Source organism: Aspergillus pseudonomiae, assembly GCF_009193645.1.
Source record: "Aspergillus pseudonomiae strain CBS 119388 unplaced genomic scaffold BDV37scaffold_56, whole genome shotgun sequence".
In the NCBI taxonomy this organism is placed as follows: Eukaryota; Fungi; Ascomycota; class Eurotiomycetes; order Eurotiales; family Aspergillaceae; genus Aspergillus; species Aspergillus pseudonomiae.
The window spans coordinates 119959-143700 of NW_022476048.1; the positions used below are offsets into that span (position 1 = coordinate 119959).

At 48.4% G+C, this 23742-nt stretch overlaps 8 protein-coding genes across 8 annotated transcripts; 2 read left to right on the plus strand and 6 right to left on the minus strand.

Moving 5' to 3' along the window:
- Positions 1-506: 506 nt before the first annotated feature.
- Positions 507-982, minus strand: BDV37DRAFT_167041 (uncharacterized protein). Its single transcript, XM_032079267.1, has one exon. It carries the CDS (start codon positions 922-924, stop codon positions 634-636), a length of 291 nt encoding a protein of 96 aa, XP_031939336.1. The 5' UTR covers positions 925-982; the 3' UTR covers positions 507-633.
- Positions 983-3004: 2022 nt separating this feature from the next.
- Positions 3005-3741, minus strand: BDV37DRAFT_253506 (uncharacterized protein). The gene is made up of 2 exons (XM_032082539.1): positions 3614-3741; positions 3005-3527 (listed from the first exon to the last, which is right to left on the minus strand). The coding sequence occupies exons 1-2, from the start codon at positions 3687-3689 to the stop codon at positions 3406-3408; spliced, it is 198 nt and encodes a 65-aa protein (XP_031939337.1). The 5' UTR covers positions 3690-3741; the 3' UTR covers positions 3005-3405.
- A 3018-nt stretch (positions 3742-6759) lies between these two features.
- BDV37DRAFT_167058 (uncharacterized protein) lies at positions 6760-9960 on the plus strand. The gene is made up of 5 exons (XM_032079268.1): positions 6760-6932; positions 7188-8250; positions 8312-9176; positions 9239-9609; positions 9671-9960. Exons 2-5 carry the CDS (start codon positions 7243-7245, stop codon positions 9716-9718), a joined length of 2292 nt encoding a protein of 763 aa, XP_031939338.1. The 5' UTR covers positions 6760-6932; positions 7188-7242; the 3' UTR covers positions 9719-9960.
- Positions 9961-11501: 1541 nt separating this feature from the next.
- Positions 11502-11946, minus strand: BDV37DRAFT_167090 (uncharacterized protein). The gene has a single exon (XM_032079269.1). It carries the CDS (start codon positions 11856-11858, stop codon positions 11583-11585), a length of 276 nt encoding a protein of 91 aa, XP_031939339.1. The 5' UTR covers positions 11859-11946; the 3' UTR covers positions 11502-11582.
- Positions 11947-12853: 907 nt separating this feature from the next.
- BDV37DRAFT_285141 (uncharacterized protein) lies at positions 12854-13166 on the minus strand (the record flags this gene model as incomplete). The annotated part of the gene is made up of 2 exons (XM_032087653.1): positions 12854-12912; positions 13058-13166. 2 exons carry the CDS (start codon positions 13164-13166, stop codon positions 12854-12856), a joined length of 168 nt encoding a protein of 55 aa, XP_031939340.1.
- Positions 13167-15766: 2600 nt separating this feature from the next.
- BDV37DRAFT_273220 (putative MFS transporter) lies at positions 15767-17492 on the plus strand (the record flags this gene model as incomplete). The annotated part of the gene is made up of 5 exons (XM_032085019.1): positions 15767-16409; positions 16464-16726; positions 16785-16910; positions 16972-17090; positions 17168-17492. 5 exons carry the CDS (start codon positions 15767-15769, stop codon positions 17490-17492), a joined length of 1476 nt encoding a protein of 491 aa, XP_031939341.1.
- A 903-nt stretch (positions 17493-18395) lies between these two features.
- On the minus strand, positions 18396-20409 carry BDV37DRAFT_167113 (elongation of very long chain fatty acids protein). Its single transcript, XM_032079271.1, has 2 exons — positions 19472-20409; positions 18396-19414 (listed from the first exon to the last, which is right to left on the minus strand). Exons 1-2 carry the CDS (start codon positions 20261-20263, stop codon positions 18590-18592), a joined length of 1617 nt encoding a protein of 538 aa, XP_031939342.1. The 5' UTR covers positions 20264-20409; the 3' UTR covers positions 18396-18589.
- Positions 20410-21200: 791 nt separating this feature from the next.
- Positions 21201-23079, minus strand: BDV37DRAFT_167119 (uncharacterized protein). Its single transcript, XM_032079272.1, has 2 exons — positions 22753-23079; positions 21201-22687 (listed from the first exon to the last, which is right to left on the minus strand). The coding sequence occupies exons 1-2, from the start codon at positions 22852-22854 to the stop codon at positions 21593-21595; spliced, it is 1197 nt and encodes a 398-aa protein (XP_031939343.1). The 5' UTR covers positions 22855-23079; the 3' UTR covers positions 21201-21592.
- Between the last annotated feature and the right edge of the window lie 663 nt (positions 23080-23742).

The window sequence follows — 23742 nt, forward strand, 5'->3', positions numbered from 1 at the left end:
CAACTTGCGGTGATCAAAGTTTAGCCGGCAGTGTTCTTGTTTTTTGGTTTAGTTTCGCCTAGACGTCTAAGGACGGTGCTACCCGTAAAACTGAGGTGTAGTTTATGTTGGCACTGACCATCTAGTATGAATACCTTCTGTGTACGGAGTACTTTACATACGATGAAAAAAAAAAAAGGTAAGAAAACGAAGGAAAGCTTTGGTGGATCTCAGTCAGCCAGGGCTATGTCAGAATATCAAAGAGTGTGTCTTCCTCACCGGCCGAAGCCCCGCTTAGTGACTACCCATTCAAGCGACATGCAGATTCCGCTAATCGTGGCTAACATGACCATCTCGCTGGCTTTACACCAATGGTAAGGAAATGGTAATGCCGGCAAAGAAGATAGAAAAAAAGAAAGAAAGAAAAGGAAGGTGAAAGAACTAAACTATTCAATACTCAGTAGTCGTAGTGGAACCATACGTTCCAATGGAATGATCATATGATTCTTGGGTTGTGGGAAGCGGATAAACTCTGCATGCGGACGAGGAGGGCGCTGTGTGACTAGAGTAGTAAATACTTCTACGGGCACGGGGATTCCCATCGATTCGTCAGCGTGGGAGAACTCCTGGGTCAACATAAGTCGTACTGACGTTTCATGTTGAAGTATCTGCAATGCATAGTGAACTGTCCCGTAAGCTTGACAATATGTAACCGGAGATATATAAAAACGGCGGGAGTACCGGATGGGGGCCGCAGGTGTTTGACTGCACATGCAGCTGTACGTTGACTATCGCAATATGGACAATTATGTGCCAAGTTTCGTGGCATCCGAGATTGTGTGCAAATTGAACTGTTGTAACTAGTGCTACTGTTACTTTAGGTACTACTCGAGTAGTGCCTCTAATAACCATAATCATGTGAGCAGATGCGGGGAAACCGTCCATTGTGCCTGAGTACACAGGCAAGTTCCTGGCAGACGGGAATTGACTTTTCTGGGTTCGTGGCTCCCAAAGGTCAGGTACCTTTCCACAATACTACTACTGATAGGTTGTTAAGAGAAAAGTGTATGTACATACAACCAAGGTAAGTATGTATGGTTTCTGTGGTCACAGATTGCATAATTATCTAAGCGGAACTTGCACACACACGATATGAACCTTTTGATATCGCTTACGAGTGCGAGCACGCTAATCATCCAACGTCGACTATTTCTGGATTTGGCCGACCGTTGTTCGATATGGGATGATCATTATACTGTGTAGGAACTTGGAAGTCGTTTTTCCCACTGGCTAGTCTGTACTCCACATTTTCGGTTATTCCCCAGATATACCTTGTAACGAAGCGACCCTTTGTTCGTCGGTCGACCAGGATTAGTTATGATCATCCCTCGCTGAGACCCCCCGTCCTTAACGCCGCCCCTGAAACCGCGTCGCTCATACCAGGAAGGGACTGGTGCAGACATGGATATGGACTATCCTCTTTTTACACATGTCACTCTGACAGCATTCAGGGTTCCTGAATAAATTATCAAGAGGAACGTGCGCTTACTCTTCCAATCATGCACCGTTTTACTTTGGCCACGTAGGAGTTGTCATGTTGGAGCCCCAGATTGTCATCATTCCAACCCTGCATTTGGTATGTGAAGCAAGTCGAGGCCAGAGGGGTCGAGGCATTTGTCATAACAGGAACCGCTTTTTAAGTAGTTGAATTGCACCGCCGCATTGGGCAAGCTAAAACCACTCCGAGGGTAAAAAAGTTTGTTTACTTTCTTTATTTTCCCTTGACTTACGTATTTCAGAGGTCGACATTAACCCCTCATATGGAGTAGAGAGGGCTGGGAATGTGATAAAAAAATAAAAATAAAAAAAAGAGAAAGAAAAAAAGAAAACAAAGGAAGAAGAGAAGTTCGGGGTTTATTTAAACTCTTTGCCACCTTTGAAGGCGTTGGAATAGAAAATCTCCGTAGACGATATCAAATAATATGGAGAATACTCCATCAACAATGAAACCTGGTCGCTCTATTACGATAAAGGGAATGAAACGGCGCTCCTGCCAATTTGAAAATGAGGATCCCTATCCCCGTCTGAAGGAGCCCTTCCGTTCCTAGTAGATTATGCATTACCATTCCATATCCACTTGGCTCCATTCTCAAGTTTGTTCTCCATATAACTCCGGCAAATCAATGGAGCCATGGTACATCGCCTGTAGTTGAAATTCGGTGTGACTCCGCACCGTATGATGCTTTCTCCATACTTCTCACAGACGCCGTAGTCTCGAGACCAGCACCCACAGTGCTACTACTCCACAGAACTTATCGCGTTCGGATTCTGTAGGAATGTCCATTCCCCACCATCCAAGGCAGCTGGAGAGTGACTGTGGAACAGTTTCGAGAGATTGCCTCGATACGGAGTTCAAGGAACATTCCATACAGACAATCTCCCGGGTCACGAGGTTTTAAAGTAGATGACAGTCTGACTCGCAGGAATGTCGAGTTCCTTGGATCAGATAGGGACCCATGCTTCAGCAGCAGGTCCTGTACAATACCCCTCACTCCTTCTCCCACAGATAAGATTGTAGATGAAACACCCACTACGACCACTGTGCCGCGTCAGTTGGGAAAATCCCAACAAAGCGGAACAGTGACTGCCTCATTTGGTTAAATGGAACTTCCGCCATCTTGATAAGAGTTTTCTCTTTCTTGCGCGAACGGCAGATTGTGGGGAAATGAGGTGCAGACGGTCGAATGAAATCTGAACCTCGATGGACGGAGGGTCCATGATATGCACCCGCTGCCGTCAAGTTGAGTGACGCGGTTGGCGAGGGAAAGGCCCCGAGTCGAATCAAATGCTGGCTTGTGGTGTCGATCACGCGGGAACTCCTTACGCTGATCTGCGCGAGCGACTACTTACTTAAGCTAATTTTTATTCTTTTCTAAATTACTTTCTTATTTTCCCTTTCATACAAATCTTTGAGAGAGGAAACCGAGTATGATTTATGTAGTGCAGTACATCAGTCGGGGTCTCCGGAACAATACCAACCACAGAGCAAGAAAATGACGGTGGCCTATTGCGAAATAGCCGAATGCCCACCTGATAACAATAATGCCTAAATATGTATGGTCCGATCTGTTGAAAAGGGAAAAAGAAATACCAAAAAACTAATCAAAAAAGTGGGTCACCGATTGTCCTCATGCATATCGGCTCAACCGAACCGAGATCACTGTTCCCATCGGTTCTGTAGCAAAATCTCTAACAGGTGAGCCATATGTGATGTCTACACCGACAATGTCATGAAGAGAGACAACACAAAGAGAACGCATCAGCAAGAGCGATCCGAGTGTCAAAACAAAGTCTCGTGGCGCTTTTATTGAAGCTTCTATGGGTCCCCTCGCGTCGTGATTCCAACACGTTGGAAACCTTGGGAGTTTAAATAGCGTATAGGAATTTGTAGGAAGCGAGAATTTCCCTCTTATTATCAGGGACTCTACGGGTCGTTGCCAGCTCTCGGTTCACTCCAAGGCAGCCAAGAATTGTATTGTACCAGAAAGCTAATTTCGTAGGTCAGTAAGTAGCCGCTTTGTATGTATTACTGTGGTATTCGGTATGGGGTTTATGCACATAGGTTTGTACATACTTTGTATACATCGTTCCATGGGTTGGCCTCCTTGAAAAAGTATCATATCCGTGAAACGTAAAGGTATAATATTCATATATTTAAGTATGTTGTACTCCGTATGTCTCTAGAGATAAACAGCATTTGACTCTCAACCAGAAAATACTGCCTCGGATCCCTGCGTCCAAGAGGATTAATGCTTATGTAGTAATGGTTAGTAATGCGTTTTGCGCTGCATGAGTAGGCCGAATCCTATTTGGAGATTTTTGAGTGTACATTAGCCTCACTGACCGCTAACCAGGCACGTCCAATAGAGCCACGTTTTTCTTTGTTTTCGCCTATCTGGCTACTTTTTCTTTTTTTGCCTTCTGCCGTTTGATACCCTGCCACCATGTATGTATAAACCATTATACTACTCCGTACATGATGCCTACATGATACCCTTCTGGATGGCTTGCGAATCTCTTTTTTCGACGATATAAAGATGACGTGCAATTAGTTGCTAGTGAGATGCCTGACATCACATACATACACTAGTACATCCTACACAGGACAGTTCCGTCGGTTGCCTCGGAGTTAGCTCAACTGCTAGGCTAACTATCTAGTATCCATGGTACACAACCAGAAGCGTAGGAGGCTGCAACTACGAGACGTGAGAATGGTCAGTTCGCAATTTGCTCGTCCACAATGTGGGCTATCGATTAGGTTGGTGGAACAGAACTCCCTGATCCACGGAAGTAATAGCGGGAATCTCCCACGGTTGTGAGAATTACCACGGCGATCCAAGAACAGATTAGGATTTTTCTTTTCGTCTTTCTTTCCCCCCGCCGCCGAAGGATTTGGAGGCTGTTGTTGTTTTGCCTGAAATAAAGATGAATCATAAGATCGATGACTCAAAGTAGGTGACGAAAATCTCGAGGATCATCATGCATCCGCTATACCTATCTCAATCAATGATCTATTGATTAGTTCCGCTGGTCAGGGATGACATGCTTCAATGACATCAAGCTCGGCATATGGTTGACCAAATATTGGGAACTCCGTCGCTAGTACGAATTCTTTCTTTAGGGGGCAAAGAAAGCCAATGTCAATGCTTCGAGGACCGCCTGGTTCTGAAGGAACGCTGTTTACTCCGGTAAGTGTGTGCGCTAACAGAGCAACGGACAGCCTGAACTGTTTGGATTGGCATTGTAGCTGTACTAGGCAGTTGTTAGTGGTCATGACTAACTGTCTCCAGGATGTTTCTCCGAACATCCGTGGTTTAGGTCTCGGGGACTCCATCCACCTAGGATGGCGTTACAGCTAAGAGTTTTAGCAGCTGTGTGGTCGCAAATCAGCGTCCAATTTGCTCACCCGATCGCGCTTCAATAAGTTTACTAGAAATTAAATGGCCCCCAGAGGTCGTGGCCTCATGCACCCGACACGTTCTCTCCTAGCACTCTGTTACTTGCTTTTTTTTTTTTTTTTTTTTTTTTTTCCTTTGCCGCATTAGGACGGTCAAAAATAAAAATACTAAACAGAGAAAAAAAAATAAAATAAGGGAACGCGGCTGATCGTGTATAATTTGTTCCGTGTAGGAAATGCATGGAGTTGGCTAGTACCTCTTGCCTCAGGCAGACCGGACGTGTACTTACGAAGGGAATTGTGTGTGTTTTACCGTATGATATTTATTCTCGTAAGTAGTACCGAAAAAGGGAGGGAAAATCGAATCTCTCTTATCCAGCGGTTTACCCCACAGATCAATGTTATATATCCATTCCCACGAGCGAATTGCACAGATGCTTTTTATATTAATATCAATCTGGGTTCTTGACCATGCTTCTCCCAATGGCCGCAATTTGTTCCTCCAGTGCATTCCAGAAAGATTGACGCTTGTTGTCACGGCTAACGAGTAGGTTGGAGAATTAAACTTAAGGGGTTTGTTTCCCTGACCCGCCCTGGAGATACAAGTAGTACGTATTTGGGGTATTTTTGGCATGCCGTACCTACCTTCTTGGTATGATTACCGGTACCGGGCAGGTACTCTGTAAAGTAACTCTGGACAACGGGCCGGGAGAGACGGCAGATCCGAGTCATACTGACTACTATTTATGTAAGGTAGCAGTAGGCAAGTTCAGCTGAACAGTCGTTGGTTATTACTAGTATTGTGTCTGTACCAGTGGTTCCGTAAAGAGCATATGGAGTTTCCATACGGTACAGCCCCAGAGTTGTCTTACCCATGAATGAGTGGTTGGCTGATGAATTGTAAAGAGGAGATTCAGGAGAACTTAATATGATATTAATATACCAACAAGTGGTTGATAGTCCCGACTGCGGTACTAGCCAGAAAAGGCTTTAGTTCTATCTGTACAAGTGTACCAAAATTTTTAATTTTTAGGATTTTTAATTATAGCAAAGAGGAACGAATGTGCACCCTCAGTCAAGTTTTGGCATGACTTGCAGCTGGGTGCAATAATAGCAACAGGTGGAAATAGTAGGTCAAAACGGTTCTGAGTCCTCATTCAGAAATTTTCTTTTGTCTTGAACAGTTATTTTCATCTTGTGTAGAGTATCTATCCACGGGGATTGTTGAAGAAGCGTAAGTGTCTCTAACAATTTTTCTTTTTCTCTGTGGGTTAGTATTGTTGTTATGATTATTTGATTTTATTTCACCCTACTGTGTTCTTTGGTTCCTTGCGGTACCTGAACGTTTCTACTCGCGTTCTTTGGAAAGGGCCGGCCGTCAGTCAGTCTCCGCCGCCTGTCACGATTCCCCTAAAGTTGACTAGCATCCATTCCACACCATCCTCACCTCCCCCATTATCTCCCTATTCCCTTCTTTTTCCATTCCACGCCTTTCAGCCCCTCCTGCTCCTCTTCCCTTTTTTCTCTCTTTCTTCCTACTCTCGTCTTTCCATCTCATCCGCATTAATTTCCTCCGATCCAGTGAACGGCCCATCTTCTGCTTGAGTCAGAAGATTAGGTGCCCATTCTAAGGATCTGGTTTCTCCCCTTTTCTTTTTGCGTTTTTTGTCCTATTTACTTTTTTACTTCTTGTTCATTGTCGTTTGTTATCTTCGTGGTTATCTTCATTCCTCCATATACTCGTCTCATTTTCGATTCGCTTTTGTACATGGCTCGACCGCTCTAGACAGCATTCGCCATCCTGGACTGTGTTTCCTTGCGCCTTACTCGTTGAACTCCCTCTTCGACCATCGCCCAATTCGAGCCTTTCGTTTTCCTTTCCTGTGTCTCCGACATCGTTTTCGCATTCACGCTAGCGTTCTCTTCTTTTTCTTTCTTTCTTTCCCCTTAATCAAGTCATATCTGTATAATCTATCATTTGCATTTGTTAGAACAGGTACGTACGGACATCCTGTTTTACTTTCTAGGGGGGCGCGAGAACATAGTGCTGGCGAAGGAAGCATCGATCATGCATCGGCCAATCTTCGTCCTGCTTTTCTGTTTTTTGTGCGATCTGTGCTGACGAGCATGTGGTACAGGATCTCTGTTTTCTTCCTTTCTCCTCCCTCGAGTTACTCCTGACCCTATACCTACCTCCACTTTTATCCTGCGGACTATAGCGAGTTCACTCCGTTGACATCGCATCCATCAGACGCCGTTACTTACGCGTCAAACCCCTTTCCATCTGGTTACCAGGGGAGAACACCATGGCAGCGTTGGTACAGACAATCCCGCAACAAAGTGGCACGGTCTCGGTGCTTCAGACTCGTCCCTCTTCTTCTTCAGGCGCCTTTACTCCCTCTCAGTCCTCGCAACAGCAGAACTCCCGAAATTCAACCATGTCTTGGAATTCATACAATACGGTCGGTGGATCGGGGAGTTACAGGGTAGGCCACCAGGTCGTGGCACCTTATGCTTTTACTAGCACTCCCAACCTCTCCAGTTCGACCAACATGTCAAACCGTCAGTCATGGTCCCCTCACTTGAGGCCGGAGCATCGAACGTCCTCTGCTCCGTCAGCTCCTCAACTGTCTCCAAGTCCTGCACACCCCGGAGTCAACTCGCGTTTTGCCAATCCTGCAGCTGGTTCTGTATCAACATCCTCTTCCAATTCTTCCGTTCAATCTTACATGTCCAAAGACGACACCGCCATTCCGTCGAGACAGCCGCGTGGTGGCGAACCACCTCTCCGTCCTTTATCTACTATTAACCTCCCTTCTCCTCCCTCTCCTAACTTTATGAACATTTCATCTCCGACTGTTGCCCGCCCATCGCCTGATCGTTATCGTCGCGGTAGTCGTCGACCGGATGGTGCCGGAGCCTCGCAGCCCGCTGTTACACCAGCCAACGCACCCGGATCTGGCCGTCTTCCGCCGACGACGGACGACCACCTTGCACAATCGAACATCGCGTTAGGATCTAAGGGACCGGCACAAGATACGTCCCGTAAACCAGGCCACAACCGGGCTCCCAGTGCCGATGATTCGTCGCGGACAGAAAAACAGCCGGAGCTGGCGAAGAGATACAGACGACGAAGCTGTGGCAATCTGGATAATGCTGGTCTCATTAATCTACAACTTCATCTGCCCTCGTCGTCACCAATTCCGACAACAGGCGGCCATGATTATTTCGATCCAACCAATAGGCCAAATTCGGCACAGTCCAACAGAGATGCTTCGGGAAGCAATCATTCCCCCCACTCCTCTACCTCTTCTGTAAGAGCAACATGACATAGTATCCAGTCTATATTACCAGCATGTGGCTAACGTTGACCAGGTTCGTGATACAGCACATACGGAGTCTGCGTCGTCGAACAAAGCGGGTGCTAAACCGGATGACACTAAACGAGTGACAAAACCGTCCCCATTGTCGCAACCTGTTACTCAAGATCCCACACCTGAGAATACAACAACGGCAAAACCAGAGTCTAAAGATAAACGCCTTCCAACGGACAGCATTGCAACACAACGTCTGGCTGAGATTACGAACAATGATTTCAAGAGACCCGGAAAATCCCGGTTAAGAAGAGCTTTCTCGTTCGGAAGCGCATCAGAACTTCTCAAGGCCTCTGCTCAAAGTAGCGCGAGCAAGAAGGAGGCTATTGCTGCAGAGCAAGCTCGGAGGGAACTGCTCAAACAGGAACTGGGCCCCGAGCAGGCCGCCATTGCTGAACAACAAGAAGCCAGTGGCCTTGGCGAAAGTATCTACTCTCATCACCAAGGCCGCTTTTTTAACAGCTCTACAGACAATTTGTCTGTCTCTTCTACAGCATCATCCGCTTCGATCATGCTCCGGAAGATGGGTAAGGGGATGAAACGGTCGACGAGGTCCCTCGTTGGTTTATTCCGCCCCAAGTCAGTTATGAGCACGGCATCCAATGACGGCGTTATCGTCGAACCGATGGCGCCTCAACTATCCGTGGTCAACGTCGAAGCGGAACGGAAAAACGTAGCTGTGAATCCGGACCCGCAAGATGTCCCTCGGGGCGGGACAGTGTTTCCCAAGGTTGAACCTAAATCCCGAAGTCCATCGGCTACGGAAGATAGCGCTGCAGATAATTCTCAAACGCGTAAGAGCATTGTGGGAGGTGATAGGGAGCGGGCGGAGGTTCTAGCTGCAGTAAGGAAGGGTATCCTCAAAAGTGGGTTTCTTTTTCACGCTCTCTATCGTGGTGGGCTCTCCTTGACTAACATCTACGATCAGAAACCTCCGAAGCAGCAAATTCCACACCGAATAAGCAGGCTGAGCGTCCTCTGGCCACGAACAGGAGCGATTCACCTCATTCCAGTGTCCCCAGTACTCCTGAGGACCAAACACGGTCGGAGAACCGACGTGCTGACGCAGTCCGGATCGCTGGTGTGGATGATTTCCTACCAGAAGGGCGGTTCCTTGATTCCAAGGGAGCTTCCATTACACCAGCGGCTCCTAAAAGTCTCGTCTTCAGTCCCCGCATCCAGTTCCATGATACATGGCCGAGCGGCGAGTATGATCGTCGTGGGGACATCGCCACCTGCAACCGACTGACCCCTCTCCTTGCCCAACAGATCAAAGAGGAGCTGAACAATTTCAAGATGGTGAGTTGAGCTGGAGCCCACGAGACAGTTTCTTCCTTGGCAAACGCTAACATAGCTGTAGGAGATGGAAGTTCATGAGACCTCGAAGATTTATACCCACTTCCTCTAATCCGCTGCATTTCGAACGGCGTTCTTATTTTTATTCGTATTTTTTTTTTTCTTTCCCCCTCTGCCTATTCTGGGTGACATTTGTGCCATTACTCTCTGGACGGCTGTTGGATCTATGAATGGCGTGGTTATCCAACATTTGGCGTGTTGACTTGTAGACCTGCTTTTCTTAGAGCAGCATTTGGGTTGCGTCTTCAGTTCTGCTGCCTGTGGACTTCGAAAACGCCCTTCTGATCCTTTTTGCCGACTTCGCAAACCCCGACCATTCACTTGTGTGTCTGCTATGTTCTCGGTGTTATGGCGCTAGCAGCTTGGTTTCTTGTGCGTTGAAATCTGTGGATTTTACATTGAAGAATGGATTGAAAATTGGAGCTGTGCATACTTTGTTGTTTCTTTTGATTGTTTGTGATCATCCGGCTCCGATCTACTTTGCCTCCCTACCTTTGAGCTTCGATCTGTGCCTTTATCTCTCCCCGAGCTCAATTATGCTTACGGATTCCTTTAATCTCTCCCACCTGCGTTTCACTGCAGTTGAGTTGCATCAGAGCCGTCCAGTCTCTTATTTTGTGCTTTTGCAAGCGTGGAAAGGGCCATACATCCCCTTGGTTGTTGTTACCGAGTCTTGGTATTCTATCTGTTTCAGCGCTTCTCGCTTTCCCATGCATTGCACGTCTCTTGTACAGCTTTCAGGGACTGGTCTATCATCATACTTGGCCTAGTCTATTGTTCATTGCCTGGGTAGTAAAATGCAGCAGTTCACGGCCCATCTCAGGGCAGTCATGATCCTCGGGGTTTCTCTTCCAGAAGACTAGAGCTATTTTCCGTATAAGTAGAGCATCGATCGAGTTATCTTATACATAGAATGCTTTCGTAGCTGGAGCGTGAAGTCATATTACTAGGGATGCTGTTATGCACTATGAATAGAACCCTCTTGAAGTAGAAACCTATGTTTGAGGAAGGACTACTTGCATCAAGCACAGAGACGTTGACGCACACCATCTTCTGGAATTGTTCATCTCCGAGACTGTAAGTCACTAGTGTCTTAAAGTAGTCTAATAATCTATGGGCCAAGGGCACTATTTTTAAGCTAGCGGCCGACTACGTGTATCTTAAGACAATAGTACAAGCAACAGGGCTAGTCCCTTCTTGATCTCTGGTCTGGACGTGGCCATTTTGCCATAACGGTCATTCGAGGAGGACCTCGGCCTAAACAGGGGCGTCAAAAATACTCAGTTCCATTCGGCTTTGTGGAGCACCTGCGATCCATGAATCAGCTGCAGCTGTTTGTCTAAAGGGGCAGCGACACACGTCTCAGGTGGTCTAGCTAGGATGATCCCGCTTCTTCTTCGCTTCGATGGGTCTCTAAGAGTTCTGTCGAAAAGCAATTGTCGGGAGTGGGGATATATGCACACAGAATGGCCCTGTTAACAGTGTGTGAGTGTTAGGATGTATCTTTTTTGTACGTGTCCTCCCATTTTCCTCCATGTTTCGTTCTATCCACTTCTCTCGTATTTGTGATTGATGAATGGGAGTCTATAGGTCTGGTTGTTCTCGCAAATCTCTTGGCTCCTTTATACATGTTTTTACGTGATGCTTGCACAGTAAACTATTCGTGCTATATCTACAGAGATTGGGCTACAGCTAAAGGCTCACTCTGGTGAAACTTGTAGAGGTATTCATAGAAGCTTCTCAGGTGTATAATGATGCCATTATGACTCTCAGGAGCTTTCGGAGTACACTGTCTGAAGTAAATTAGATTAATAAATGAGTAGCTCAATATATCTGCAATCCTTGCCTAGTATCGAAAAGACCATAAATTGGGCGCCATGCCACCTTATCAACAGTCCATAATTCATATAGCACCGTCAACCCAATGCTATATCAGCCCCCAGAAAAGCAATACCTAGAAAACCCCATAACACCGAAGCCGACATAGCTCCCCAACAATAAGAACCCAACCTAGCAGAACCCCTTCCCTCTCCTGCCGAATGACAACCGGAGCTACAAACCCAACAAGCTGCTAGCCGAGCAAAACGGCCGACACAGTCCCAGACATCATATAGAAGGATTTTCTCGGTTGAATTCCAAACTCTCCCCACACCGATTCCCCTTCCTTCGACTCTAACTCGGGTAGGGATCATCTAATTCGGGCCGGGGGGTTGTCTTGGCCCGAGTACTGTCCGGAGTACATATTACAATCTTCTCTTAAGTGTCAGACCCCATGAACTGGACCTATTGCATGCTGACACAACCATAACCATAGTAGGTACTGCCGCCCTGTATCCCTCCTCCACCGGGGGTATGTATACACAAGGTCTACAAAAGCAACTCACCCAAGCAACTCCACAGAACCACACCACCGGCTAAAAGCAAAAAGAAAAAGGTAGAAACACCGGCCCCCCTAGATCCCGAGAAGAAAAAAAGAAAAAGAGGAAAGAAAAAAAAAATTTCTTCCTTCCTCCTTCCGTGCATTAATCTACTCCGTAGTTAATTCGTCTCGGTAGAATTCTCGTGGTCAGACAATAGCTTTTTGCACGAAAATTGCCGATGGTAGGCTTAAGTAAAAGGTTACGGATTAGGGTTTAGCGTTTCAACCCCCACGCTTTCTCGTGGCCCACGTTACCTTCACGTAGCATTCGGGTTCCCCACTCTTTGCATCCCGGCCCTGCGCTGTGTTTGTTTGTTGAGATGGGGAATGTGCATCGGTCTGGTTTGGGGTATGTAGTCGAGGGTGGCGTTGGTTTGAGCTTTGCGTTGTGCTTGGGCCTTTGGGGTTCTCTTTTGGGGGGTAGGTTTTTGTTGTGTAGTATATGGGATGTGTCTGATGCTTTGGAGAGGGTATTGAGTGCAGTGTTGGTGACGTATGTGTTCGGATTTTATGTATGTTTTTTTTTTTTTTGGGTCTTGTTTCTGTTCGCGTGGGATATGAGGTGATGGGTAGGTTTGGAGGATTGGTGGTAGGGGTTGTATTTGATGGAGGATTATTCCGCGTCTCTGGGATTGGATCTTGTGGTTGACCTACTTGGTTATTTGGTACTGACCTTTTGGTAGAACCCTTATCTCTTTCTGTGGATGATAGGTTTTCAAGCCTAGAACTTATACTTCTAGGAGCTGCACTACAGCCTCCCGAGTCAGCTCACTGGCCGACCTTCTTGTCCGTGGTGAACAGGCCGTAGTCACGGTTCTCGTAGATGGCTGTTTATCACGGTGCCAGCTGATCATCCTCATACAAGAGGGTAAGCAGAACAGAGAGAGAGAGACATTCTATAGTGTCCCATCTTCTTGTTGAACTCGAGCTTCTCGAAGTCAGGGCAGCCTTTGCAGCGCACCCCGTGCTTACCATCGCTGACATTGACGAGCGAAGACATGAAGATGGCCTTGTTGTTGACGTCGTTGCAGTCGGGGGGCGTGTTCAGGAAGAAGAAGCCGTCGGCGTTGACGGAGGCCATGCCATCGTTGACTGAGCCGCTCTTGATGGAGCAGATCTACAAGTCTGCTGTTGCGAGGGGGGCGAGTGCTGCGGCGGCGAGAGTGGCGATGGCAAACTTCATGGTGAATGGTTGGAGAGAGAGAAGGATCTTTGAGGATAGAGTAGATGGGTGATTACATGCTTTGGTGATTGTGTTCCTGGTATATACGAAGGAGTCTCAAGCTGGCTTTATAGATCCAGAGGTGTTGGCCTTGTTTTTGTCCATTCTGTCTCCGTATTCCCTCACCAAGGCAATGGATATTCAGATAAACAGGGTTTGCTGATTGAAGATACTGGAATAGGAATGACGGAGAAGGGGCCAAAATATGGATACATGCTATATTTGTGATATTAAGGAGTTGCTGGAGCTCTCTCGGTGGTACCTGGGGAACTGCAGCAGGGATCTACTAGCTTCGACTGTCAGGCCCAGACAGACTTCGAGGCGGAGCCTCAGGGTCTACAAGCGCGATTACGACGGTGGCTGCTGCAGTAGAAGATTTAGAGATGTATGAGTATACTCAATTTTATGTAAATGGCTGGTCAATGTCTATTGGCTATGACGTAAGGCTCGATCTTGGATAGAATCCCGATTAGGTATGAAATTACTACAAACGACCAACGACCATCGCAACCGTTCTGTGGTACCAGTGGATCAGAGGTTCAGCTTTGGCAAATTGCAATGTCCCTACGTGAGTATTGCCAGGGAAAGTGGATATAGGAATGCAGTGCATTGATTGAATACGAGGATTATCTCTTCTACTGTGCATCTTAGCATATAACAGTACAAAGGGTTCCATAGTTCGATAGAATGAGACTACTTAGTACCTTGAGCATAGATACACTTACTCTTCAATACCTTCTCTTTCGTCTAACTGTGTTGAGAGAAGAGCCTTCAACAGATTGACCCGCTCAGTACTTCATACTCCATGTGGCGACTGTGATGCTTGGCAGTAATTGGGGGGCCGAAAATTTTGGTTGACGTTCCATGGGTCACCCGAAAAGTCAATTAACTGCTGTGGCTCTATTTTGTTTCCAGCGATAAACAATGACTGAGAACATTTCTTATATGCTACCTATCTTTTTCTACGTCGTGATGCGCCAGAAGGAATGAGTCCCTATCTTATGTTGTGGGACGGGGCTAATTCGGGACAGGGTTTTGGCCCAGAGGGTTCAATGCTCAGGAACAACAGTGTCGGAATGGGTGACAGATCCCTCCAAACTGGATTTCATCCTGCCATATTCTGGATATATAATCTGTGAATACCCTCTCGTAAAAACCGACGTGTATATAAAAGGCAAGATGTGAGAGCGTAGGAGAATTCCCAAAGGCAGCACGTGAGGGCTCTCAATTCCGAGTGCACCACGTGCCGACGCCGCCCGACCCGTGCCGATCTACAAGCCCTAGTCCACCTGCAGTAGATTCACACCACCAAGAGAAAATGACGTACGAGTATTGCCTCTTCCTCTCAGGAAGGATCCCGAGCTGCTAGTATCTGTCTTTATAGCTTTTCCGTCAACGCGGAGTAGTGTATTGCCACACCGACAATTAGAACATGTTGGTATCTACCAGACCAGATATGGACGGGTAGCCGAGAAGCTGGGACCGGAAGTGACCCCTGGGTCCCGGCCCACGGGGAACGTCCGGGCGCGGGGGTCATATGAGTTAGTAATACATTCTGCTGCAAAAGCTTGGTCAGCATCTTGTCGGAGCCGAGATCTTGTGCTGAAATTCCAGGGGCAGTGTGGTTATAACCGCCGCCTCTGTCGGGGGTGAAGTTAAGCTTGAATTCTCTGGGTTATCAGCGTTATGAACCATTTTTTTTTTTTCCTAATAAAATGATTTAATGTGATTCGGAATCGAAGTAAACTGCCGAGAGCGCATATCCCGTAAGGAGGGCGAACCCCCACGGAAGCCCCGAAACAACCCCCACGAAGATTTTGTCACAAGAGAAGAGAAAAAAAAACCCCCACGCGTCGTTCACTCCACAATTGCAACTCGCTTGGTTCGTTTCTGCTTCCTGATTCCACGAAGGCTCTTCCCCGGTCTCCAGATGTCTATCTTTTTACTTTGGTCTTCCCCAGTCTTTTTCCCCGCCTTCGCCTTCCCCATTGGTCTCAACCATACCTAATTGACTCGGTCCCCATTTGCCTAAATTTCATCCCGGCATGGGAATATGTCGGGAAACCCAACGGGTGCTGTTCCGCGGGTCGTCATAGTTTTCTGGTCAAATTCTTTTTCTACACAAAAAGGTCCCTGATCCCGAGTCTGGATGTTTAATCTCGAACGGCACTCTCTCCTCTCCTCCCTTCCTTCCTCCTTACTTCTCTACTTTACTTCTTTTCCTTCCCCCCTCCTATCCTATCTTCTTCTCTCCCTCCTCTTTTAACCCTGTCGCCTCCGCTTGTTTCTGCTGGATTTCGGAATACTGTGTACAAACCGGCAAGCCGAAAGCTCCTAATGTGCTGGGCATGATTTAGTGGAAAAAAAAGTCAAATACTTCCTATCTCCCATACCCCCCGGGGGTCTTGTTATTCTCAGAGACGATTTGAGGAATCGACCATCCCGGACTACCATAAGCCATGGCGGACGAAATCTCTAAGGCCGGCTATGATGCCTCCCATCTCGAGGAAAGGCCCGTAACCACCACAACAAACCCGGCGCTGGCCGACCCGGCAACGCGTGCGCGGGTAGAGAAGAGCCTGAAACGCAAACTCGATGCTCGTTGCGGCTTCTTCGTTATCATCTACATCATGAACTACCTGGATCGGAACAACATGGCTGCTGCTCGTCTTAAGGGTCTCCAGGATGACCTGAATTTGAATTACAGCCAATACGCCACCTGCCTGAGTATTCTTTACGTCGGTTATATTCTGATGCAGGTCCCTTCCAACATCTTCATCAACAGAATCTCGCGGCCCTCTCTCTACATTGGAGCGGTGATGCTTGTTTGGGGTCTTATCTCGACCTTGTCGGGCGTCGCCACCAACTTCGCCGGAATGGTCTGTATCCGTTTCTTCCTGGGATTTGTGGAGGCTGCTTTCCTCCCTGGAGCTCTCATGATCCTGTCGAAATGGTACACCCGTCGAGAGCTCACCACGAGAAATGCTATCCTTTTCTGTGGAAATCTGATTTCGAATGCCTTCTCCGCACTCGTTGGAGCTGGTGTCCTTTCCAACATGCAAGGCGTTCTTGGTCACGCTGCTTGGCGCTGGCTCTTCTGGAGTAAGCTTCCTAAATCCTCTCCGGTTATCATACAGCTGACTGACATTTTCCTAGTCGAGGGTGCCGCCACAATGTTCATTGCCATTCTATCAGCAGTCATTCTTCCTGATTTGCCGACCAACACACGCGGTTTCACCAAGGAGGAGCTTGAGCTAGCTCAGCTACGAATGGCCGAGGATGTCGGCGAGGCTGATGTTGACTCTGAGGATCAAGGACCATGGGATGGCCTGTTCATGGCCGTCAAGGATATCAAGATCTATATCATGATGATCACCTTTACTGCTTACGTGGTTGGCCTCTCGTTCAACGCTTTCTTCGTAAGTTCTCCCTGTCTTGTCACTTCTTTGCATGCCAAAACTAACTCGAGAATCCTAGCCTTCCCTTACCGAAACCCTCGGATTCGGCTATGTGCCTACTCTGCTCATGAGCGCCCCGCCATGGGTGTTCTCCTGTTTGTTCTCCCTGCTCGTTGCCTGGAGCTCCGATCGGCACCAGGAAAAGGTTTGTCTTCTGCAACAGTCCTACAGATCATAAATAACTTTATCTAACTAACTCCTTCTAGTTCTGGCACATTGTCGGCCCTATCCTCGTCGGTCTGGTCGGATTCATCATCAGCATGAGTACTCTGCACGTCGCGGCCCGATACGTCGCTCTCTTCCTCCAAGCCGCTTCCTACGCTGGGTAAGCTTTCCCTCACCCAACTCACCCTCAACTATATTATCCGCCACAGCCATACTAACCACATTAAAAACCAACAGATTCATCGTCTTCTACTCCTGGATCAGTACATCCTTCCCCCGTCCCCCAGCCAAGCGTGCCGTCGCCATCGCCATGATCAACGCCTTCAGTCAGCTCGGTAACGTCGCCGGCTCCTACGTCTGGGATCTCCCCGAAAACGGCTACCGCAAGAGCTACGGTATCGTGACAGCCATGTTCGGTATCACCATTGTCGGCTGCTACGGATTCCGCATGCTCCTCCAGAACCTCAACAAGGAGCTCGAAGAGGCCGAGAACGCCGCCACCGCCCAGCAAGACGCCGACGAGACCCTGGCAATGAGCAAGGGTTTCCGGTACCTCACTTAAGGAAGGTCTCCGGAGTGTGTTTGTTTCTTTGTATAAGGGTCTAGCTGGGCTGGTTAAGGTTAAACGATTTGCGGCCTGGGTTTGCTTTGGGGGTTTCTTTTCTTTTTCTTTTTCTCGTTTCACGATGGAACGTGTATATGATTTTATTTGACATGATGGGGTTATTTTCCATGTCTGAACATATTTAGAGAATTAAAATATCTTTCAAACTATTAATCACCATACATGTAGACTTTTCGTTTAATTTTTTTATTATTATTATTTATTTATTTTTTTTAATATCTTTTGCTGGTATATAGGCTGAGTCTTTTGTCCGGACTACGAGTTGCGTTCAACTCAAATCTTCGTGGTTGGTAATGTACACTCTATTGCTTATGACTGAGTGAGACCTTTGGTTTTATTAATACAACACAGGAATGAACCACACCTCTTTATGATAAGGTAATGTTAGGTCTAGATGGTTGTACTTCATATACCAGGAATCGTTATGGGTTGGCCTTGCTCATCCCTTTAACCCCTGAGAGCATGTGCCACAGCAAAACGCAATGAGAGAAACATCTACGGATAGATAATATATGGATCCAGGATAAATAGTATAGATCAAACGATAAACAATGCTTTTTGATATCTTGTGCTCCTAACTAAAGATATTATTTCCAGTTCTTTTCGAAGTCCAGATCCAGCTGTTGGTATTAACATATTCACATAAATAAACAAAATCTATCAAGAAAGAAAAAGAACAGGAAAGGAAAGAAAAAAGATCCAGCCCAAATAACTGTTAACGCATTCTAGGACTTGTCTTCTCTTCGTGCTGTAACTTGAAATGGCAACCGGCACTGCTCTGATCAGATCATGGGCCACTGACCGTGATACACGATCTCATGGGGTGATCAGGCTGGTAGGGGTCCCCGAGGCTCGTCAGGTTCATATCCCAGTCTGTTCTTATCGTGCATAACGTGGTCGGAACATGCAGTAAGGAAAGGTCTTTGACTATTTCGGGTTGGTTGCCCAGGAAAACTTCTAAGCCGTTGTAGGTGATTCCCGGGCAGTGTAAATAAATAAGGCGTGATGTCTTTTCAGGATTAACAAAATGAGGTCTAAGCATTTCGGTTCAGGACATCATAGGGGTTCTTGTCCTTGACGCCGGAAACGTCTGTGGATGCCTCAACTTCTTCCTTGGTGACCTTCTTAGCACCATTCTTCACCGGGGAGAAGCCCTGCCCAGACTCTTGGTTGGCCAGACGTGCCTTCTGCTTCGAAGAAGCGCGAGTCCGGATCGGGGAGTTATCGGCGGCGAGCTGTTGGGACTTCTTCCGGAGTGCCTGGGCCTTGTTGATAGCTTCATCCTCAGTGGCTTCGCTCGTTTCGCCGCTCATCTCGACGGACTTCTGAATCTCACGGCTCACGCGGTGCAATGCATCCAGACCGGCCTTCTCGGCAGCATGCATGTGGGTGGCCTGCTGAGGGCTGGGGTCCTTGCGAGACAGATAAGAGCGGATGAAGAAGCGGACGAAAAGATAAGTCAGGGGCAGAAGATAAGTTACGTTGAGCCAGATCGCAAATCCTTGGCCGCTGGTGTCCATGCAAGTAACCATGGGACCCACATGAGGTTGCGATACATTGCCAGCGATCTCGGACGCATAGCCAACATTTTCGGCAATCCCTTCCGCGCCAGCTGCCCGGAAGCCAAGCTTCTTGAGCCATGGCGCGACACCGGAAGCAGTTGCAGTCGCCATGGTAGAGCGGACTGCAGACGCTGCAGCAGCAGCCTTGGACTGGGGAGGAAGAGTGTAGTGGACAAAGAGGTACGAGGCAGCCCAGGTGGTTCCGACCAGGAACTGGGTGATTTGCATGGAGGTCAGAGAGCGCTTAATCACGCCGGGGACACGAATGCGCAGAGCAGTCAGGGTATAATAAGTGTACTAAGTTTTCTTAGGTTAGCTCGCTGCAGGATCTCGTATTCAACCAATCATACGTACCATCATCGCATGGATAGCCGAATTGACCAGGGTGAAGATCCAGATGGGCGGGGCGACGTAACGGATGCCGGCCCACATGCACATCATGGCACCGGCATGGTGGTAAGTTTGCAGGGTTGAGCTCTTCTTGCCCTTGGCCAGGATAATCGCAGTATCCAAAACCTCGTAGAACTTTGACAGGTAGAAGATCCAGCCCAGGTAGGCCAACCCTTGATTCCACATCCGACCGACATCAGTAGGGTCAGGTACTCCGCCGTCAGCGAGCTTGTATTCGGGATTGTGAATGGACCACTGGTTGTCCAAGGGGTTGTACGTGGCGGCATTTCCGTAGCCACGGGGACCATTGATCTTGCAAAGCGCATCTACCACACCCACGAGGCCGTTGGGATCATCCCGGTCTGGCCACGAGTTCCGGAACGCCTGGAACATACCGGCGAAAGTCCATGCCGAGTACACGGCAAGGAAGACATTGTGAAGGATGACGAAAGCCTTGAAGATCTTTGTCTGACTGAATCCCCAGGGCTTGTATCCGCGACTCTTGTTGACGCGATTGAGCAGGCAAACGGTGACGGCGTACACACTAGCAATGGTGATGGGCACGCGCACATCTAGTAGTTGGTTATACAGCTGGGGAGGGATATTGAAGGGTTGGTTCCATGTCGGTTCGGAGGCCTGGGGGGCTGGCAGAGTGGTAGGGAGTTCGTCTGGGGGAAATTTCAATAACGAGGAGGGTGGGAGGCCGATGCGCAGGACCGCTGGGCCTGACGCGGTCTCGAGATTCAGATCGAACATGTTGCTAGGTTTCCCACAGTGGGGAGGGTCAAGTTGCAAGATGAGGTAAGGAGAATGGCTTTGTATCCAAGCTCACTTCCTCCGGAGTGAGAATCGCGGTTCCCGTCGGGTTTAGGGAAAGAAAAAAAAAAAAGTGGAAGAAAAAAGTATAGGAAACCGGACCGGAGAGAAGGTCAACAAAAAAGAGGTATTATATTATATATGGTGATGAATACCCTCTGTCGCTAGAAATTGGAGCCTGGAGTGAATGCAGGACAACCCCAGCAGCAACAGGAAGATCAACTTGGTCGACGATGAGGCAATTGGCGAAGGAAAGAAAGGAAGAATGGAAGATAAATGATCGACCAGACTCAGCCAAACAGACCAGGCCTTCACGTTTGAGTTCTGGGGTCACCAAACGGTCCGGATCAATGGGAGCGAAGATTATCTGCGGAAGTGGAGCCGCGATGCATTTTGTTGGGAACTTGGCCCTGACGAACAAGCTGCGAACCTCGGCCCCAACAGTTACGTAGGGAAAAATCCATCCAAAGGCCCGTTGATCCTTGTTCAAAGATGCTTGTGAACAAGGAGTGTCTCATGCAACGGCCATTGGCTCAAGGGCTCTTTAAGTCTTTCAACAATTGGCCTTTCTATCAAGGGATCAGCACCCTATACGCAGTATCATCCAAGACGCAGGCGTGATTGGCCACACGCGACGGGTTTCCGCATTGATGGTCTGATAGTAGGCACGACGGATTATCAGTTCTTTCGTAATGCCGTCGGCATATCCCTCGGATCGATTTGGAAGGCAACCAGATAAAGCCCGAGACTGAACTCTGGCTTGTTTGTATGATATTTACTGTCATTGGCGCAATTGGTGTACTATGTAGAGATCCACGCGCGATGATGCGACGATGATGAACTGCTGCTTGGTCTTGCCATGGTTCTCCAACGCCTTCATGCTACCCGCTGACTCAGCCCGTGCATGACTCGTGGCGATCACCGCCTTAGGCCCCAATCCTTGGCCTTGTCAAATTGTTGAACTCACATGATGGCGTATCATGGGAGTACGCGGACGCTGGCACGCTCAGCAACCATTCAGGTGCATTGAGATGATCTCGTCGCCCTTTTTCGCATCTACATTTGCTTGATACGTCGGCGCACTGAATATCAGTCATCTCCATGTACAAATTTCTACGATATTGATGTGCTACCTAAGCAAGACAACGCCAGATAAGTAATGATACAATCGCTACAACAACCCAAGATCTCGAGATACCCTTACAGAGTACATACGTAAAGAAAAAGCAAAACAGAGCCCCAGGAGATATTTATGTTTGAATGCTCTGCTTAGCGTGGCTTGGTGCCAAGTGGCACCGGAGGAGGCGTCGGGGACGGTGCATTCACTGGAGTAGATCGCATTCCTGACTTCTTGGGGGGAGGCGGTGGTGGAGCCTTCTTTTGACTAATGGACTCTGTGTCAACGCTAGAGTTGGAACGACTGAGATTGGGATGAGGAGGCACGGGCGGTGGCGCTTGGTCCGCAGGTGTGGAGCCCTTCCGGTCGTCAAAGAAGCTGTTTACCCGCTGGGAGATCCCGTACTTCTCATTGAAACCACTGAGCTTCTGCTTTCCTGCTTGAATCTTGTCGTCATGTTTCTCGCGGAAGTCCTTAATAGCGGACGTAGCGCTGTGCACATCTGACGCAGACACGGTGGAGGACTCCCGTCCAGATAGGCTCCCCCGGGCCGGCGGGGGAGGAGGTCGAGACGGACTGCCGGAATTGGTCCTCATTTGGGAGAAGCGTGTTTGCAGTTCACTGACCGGAGCTTGACCGATTGACCCACCAGTAGCTGGGGACGCAGACCTCGGTGAATCGCCACGGTTTCCGATTCCCAGAGAGGGAACGGAAACTCCCACCTGAGCAAGGCGAGATGTAGCCCCTTGATTCAGGTAGCCATCAGAGGTCTGTTCTGTGGTAGGATGAGGAGAGTATGCAGGAGGCGGCGTAGGTGAATGGGATTGTGGCGTGGAATTGGTCCGTGAAGGAATTCGGGGTGGGATGCTGGGTCTAGCGCCAGAAGCCGCAGAATCTGCTGGTGACCCCGTGCGTCTAACGGGAGGAGGGGGGAGAGTACTCGGATCAACGCCTGTCCTGTTTGCACGGTACGGTAACGGAGGGGGTGCTGGTTTCTGGGGTTCTGCCTCGGCTTCCGCTTGCTCTTGTTGACGAGTATTCTGTTGGCGAATCGATTCTTGCGACAAGGGGGCACCTAAACCCCTCCGGTCTGGTGTTGTCTCATTCGGGACAGCAGCGGCGCCGTGATATTTGATATGCTTCGGTGGTGGCCCAAAGGCTGCTGGGTCCTTGAGCGACGAGAGCGGCTTGGAGACGTGTTCCTCACGATCGCTGTCCTTGTCTTTGCCTTTTCCCATCCATCCAGCCTATCGGGAGAGTAGCACATCGTCAGCTCATCTCTGGTCGCTTTGCTGTAATGGTTACAACCCACCACTTGGTTAATGCCTTTGAAATCGCCCCGCCAGCTCTCCTTTTGCCCTCCTTTACCCTTGGGGTGCCAGCCCTCCTTGAATACTCCCTTAATCCCACTCATTGTCGGTGCGGCTTCTGTTGGCCACGAAAAGACCTTCGTAGATTAGCGAGTGATTGATGTCAATGCCGATTAGACTAGGACCGGTAACGATAAGAATGAGTTTGGTATGCCACATCGTCACTGACCGTTAGACGCGGGACCATCACGGATATTGATGCCCCTAACGCATCTGGGTTAGTGCAGGTCTGGTTACGTTATCTCCAATCTCCGACAGTGTCACGTGCAGGCCGTTCGTGACCGGCTGTCATGATTGTTCCATCGGCATGCAGAATGACTACCAGCAGTTCTATAAATATAGATGTTTACGGCCGGGCATAGTCAGCTGTGTCCACTCTGCATCTTCTTTCTGGCGATGTCTTGTCAATCCACCCTGTGCTATGTCAGAACTAGAGGCAAAATGGGCCACTAAATGCTAGCCAAGGATTGGCCCCCAAGAAACCGCTGCGCAACATGGCTCTCACCATAGCCACTCAGATGTCGATCAAACCCATGGATCGTTGGTTGGAATGCGCAGAGGTTTGCGGGGCTGACCGCTCCAAGAATTTCATTTTATTCTTCATATTTTGTGAGGGATCTCTTCCCCGACCTCTCGTGAGTTTGCGACGCCATCTACAGAGTATCACGGTCTTTGTTACAAGTGTCTGTGCAACACCGAGGGGCACGAACAGCTCCTAATGTCAACAAACCTTGGGTGCCAGAAAACTCTCTTGTAACATGTGGATGTCCCGCATCTTGAACATCAGCGAAATGAATCCATGCCCTATGTGTGCCATCCACCCAATGGTGATCGGCGTTTCATCTGATGGCGCCGTTCCCATCTGTTGCTGATTGGGTAGCCGCGGCCCTCATTGTTCACTAGTAGGAGAGTCTAGTAACAAGTACTAACAA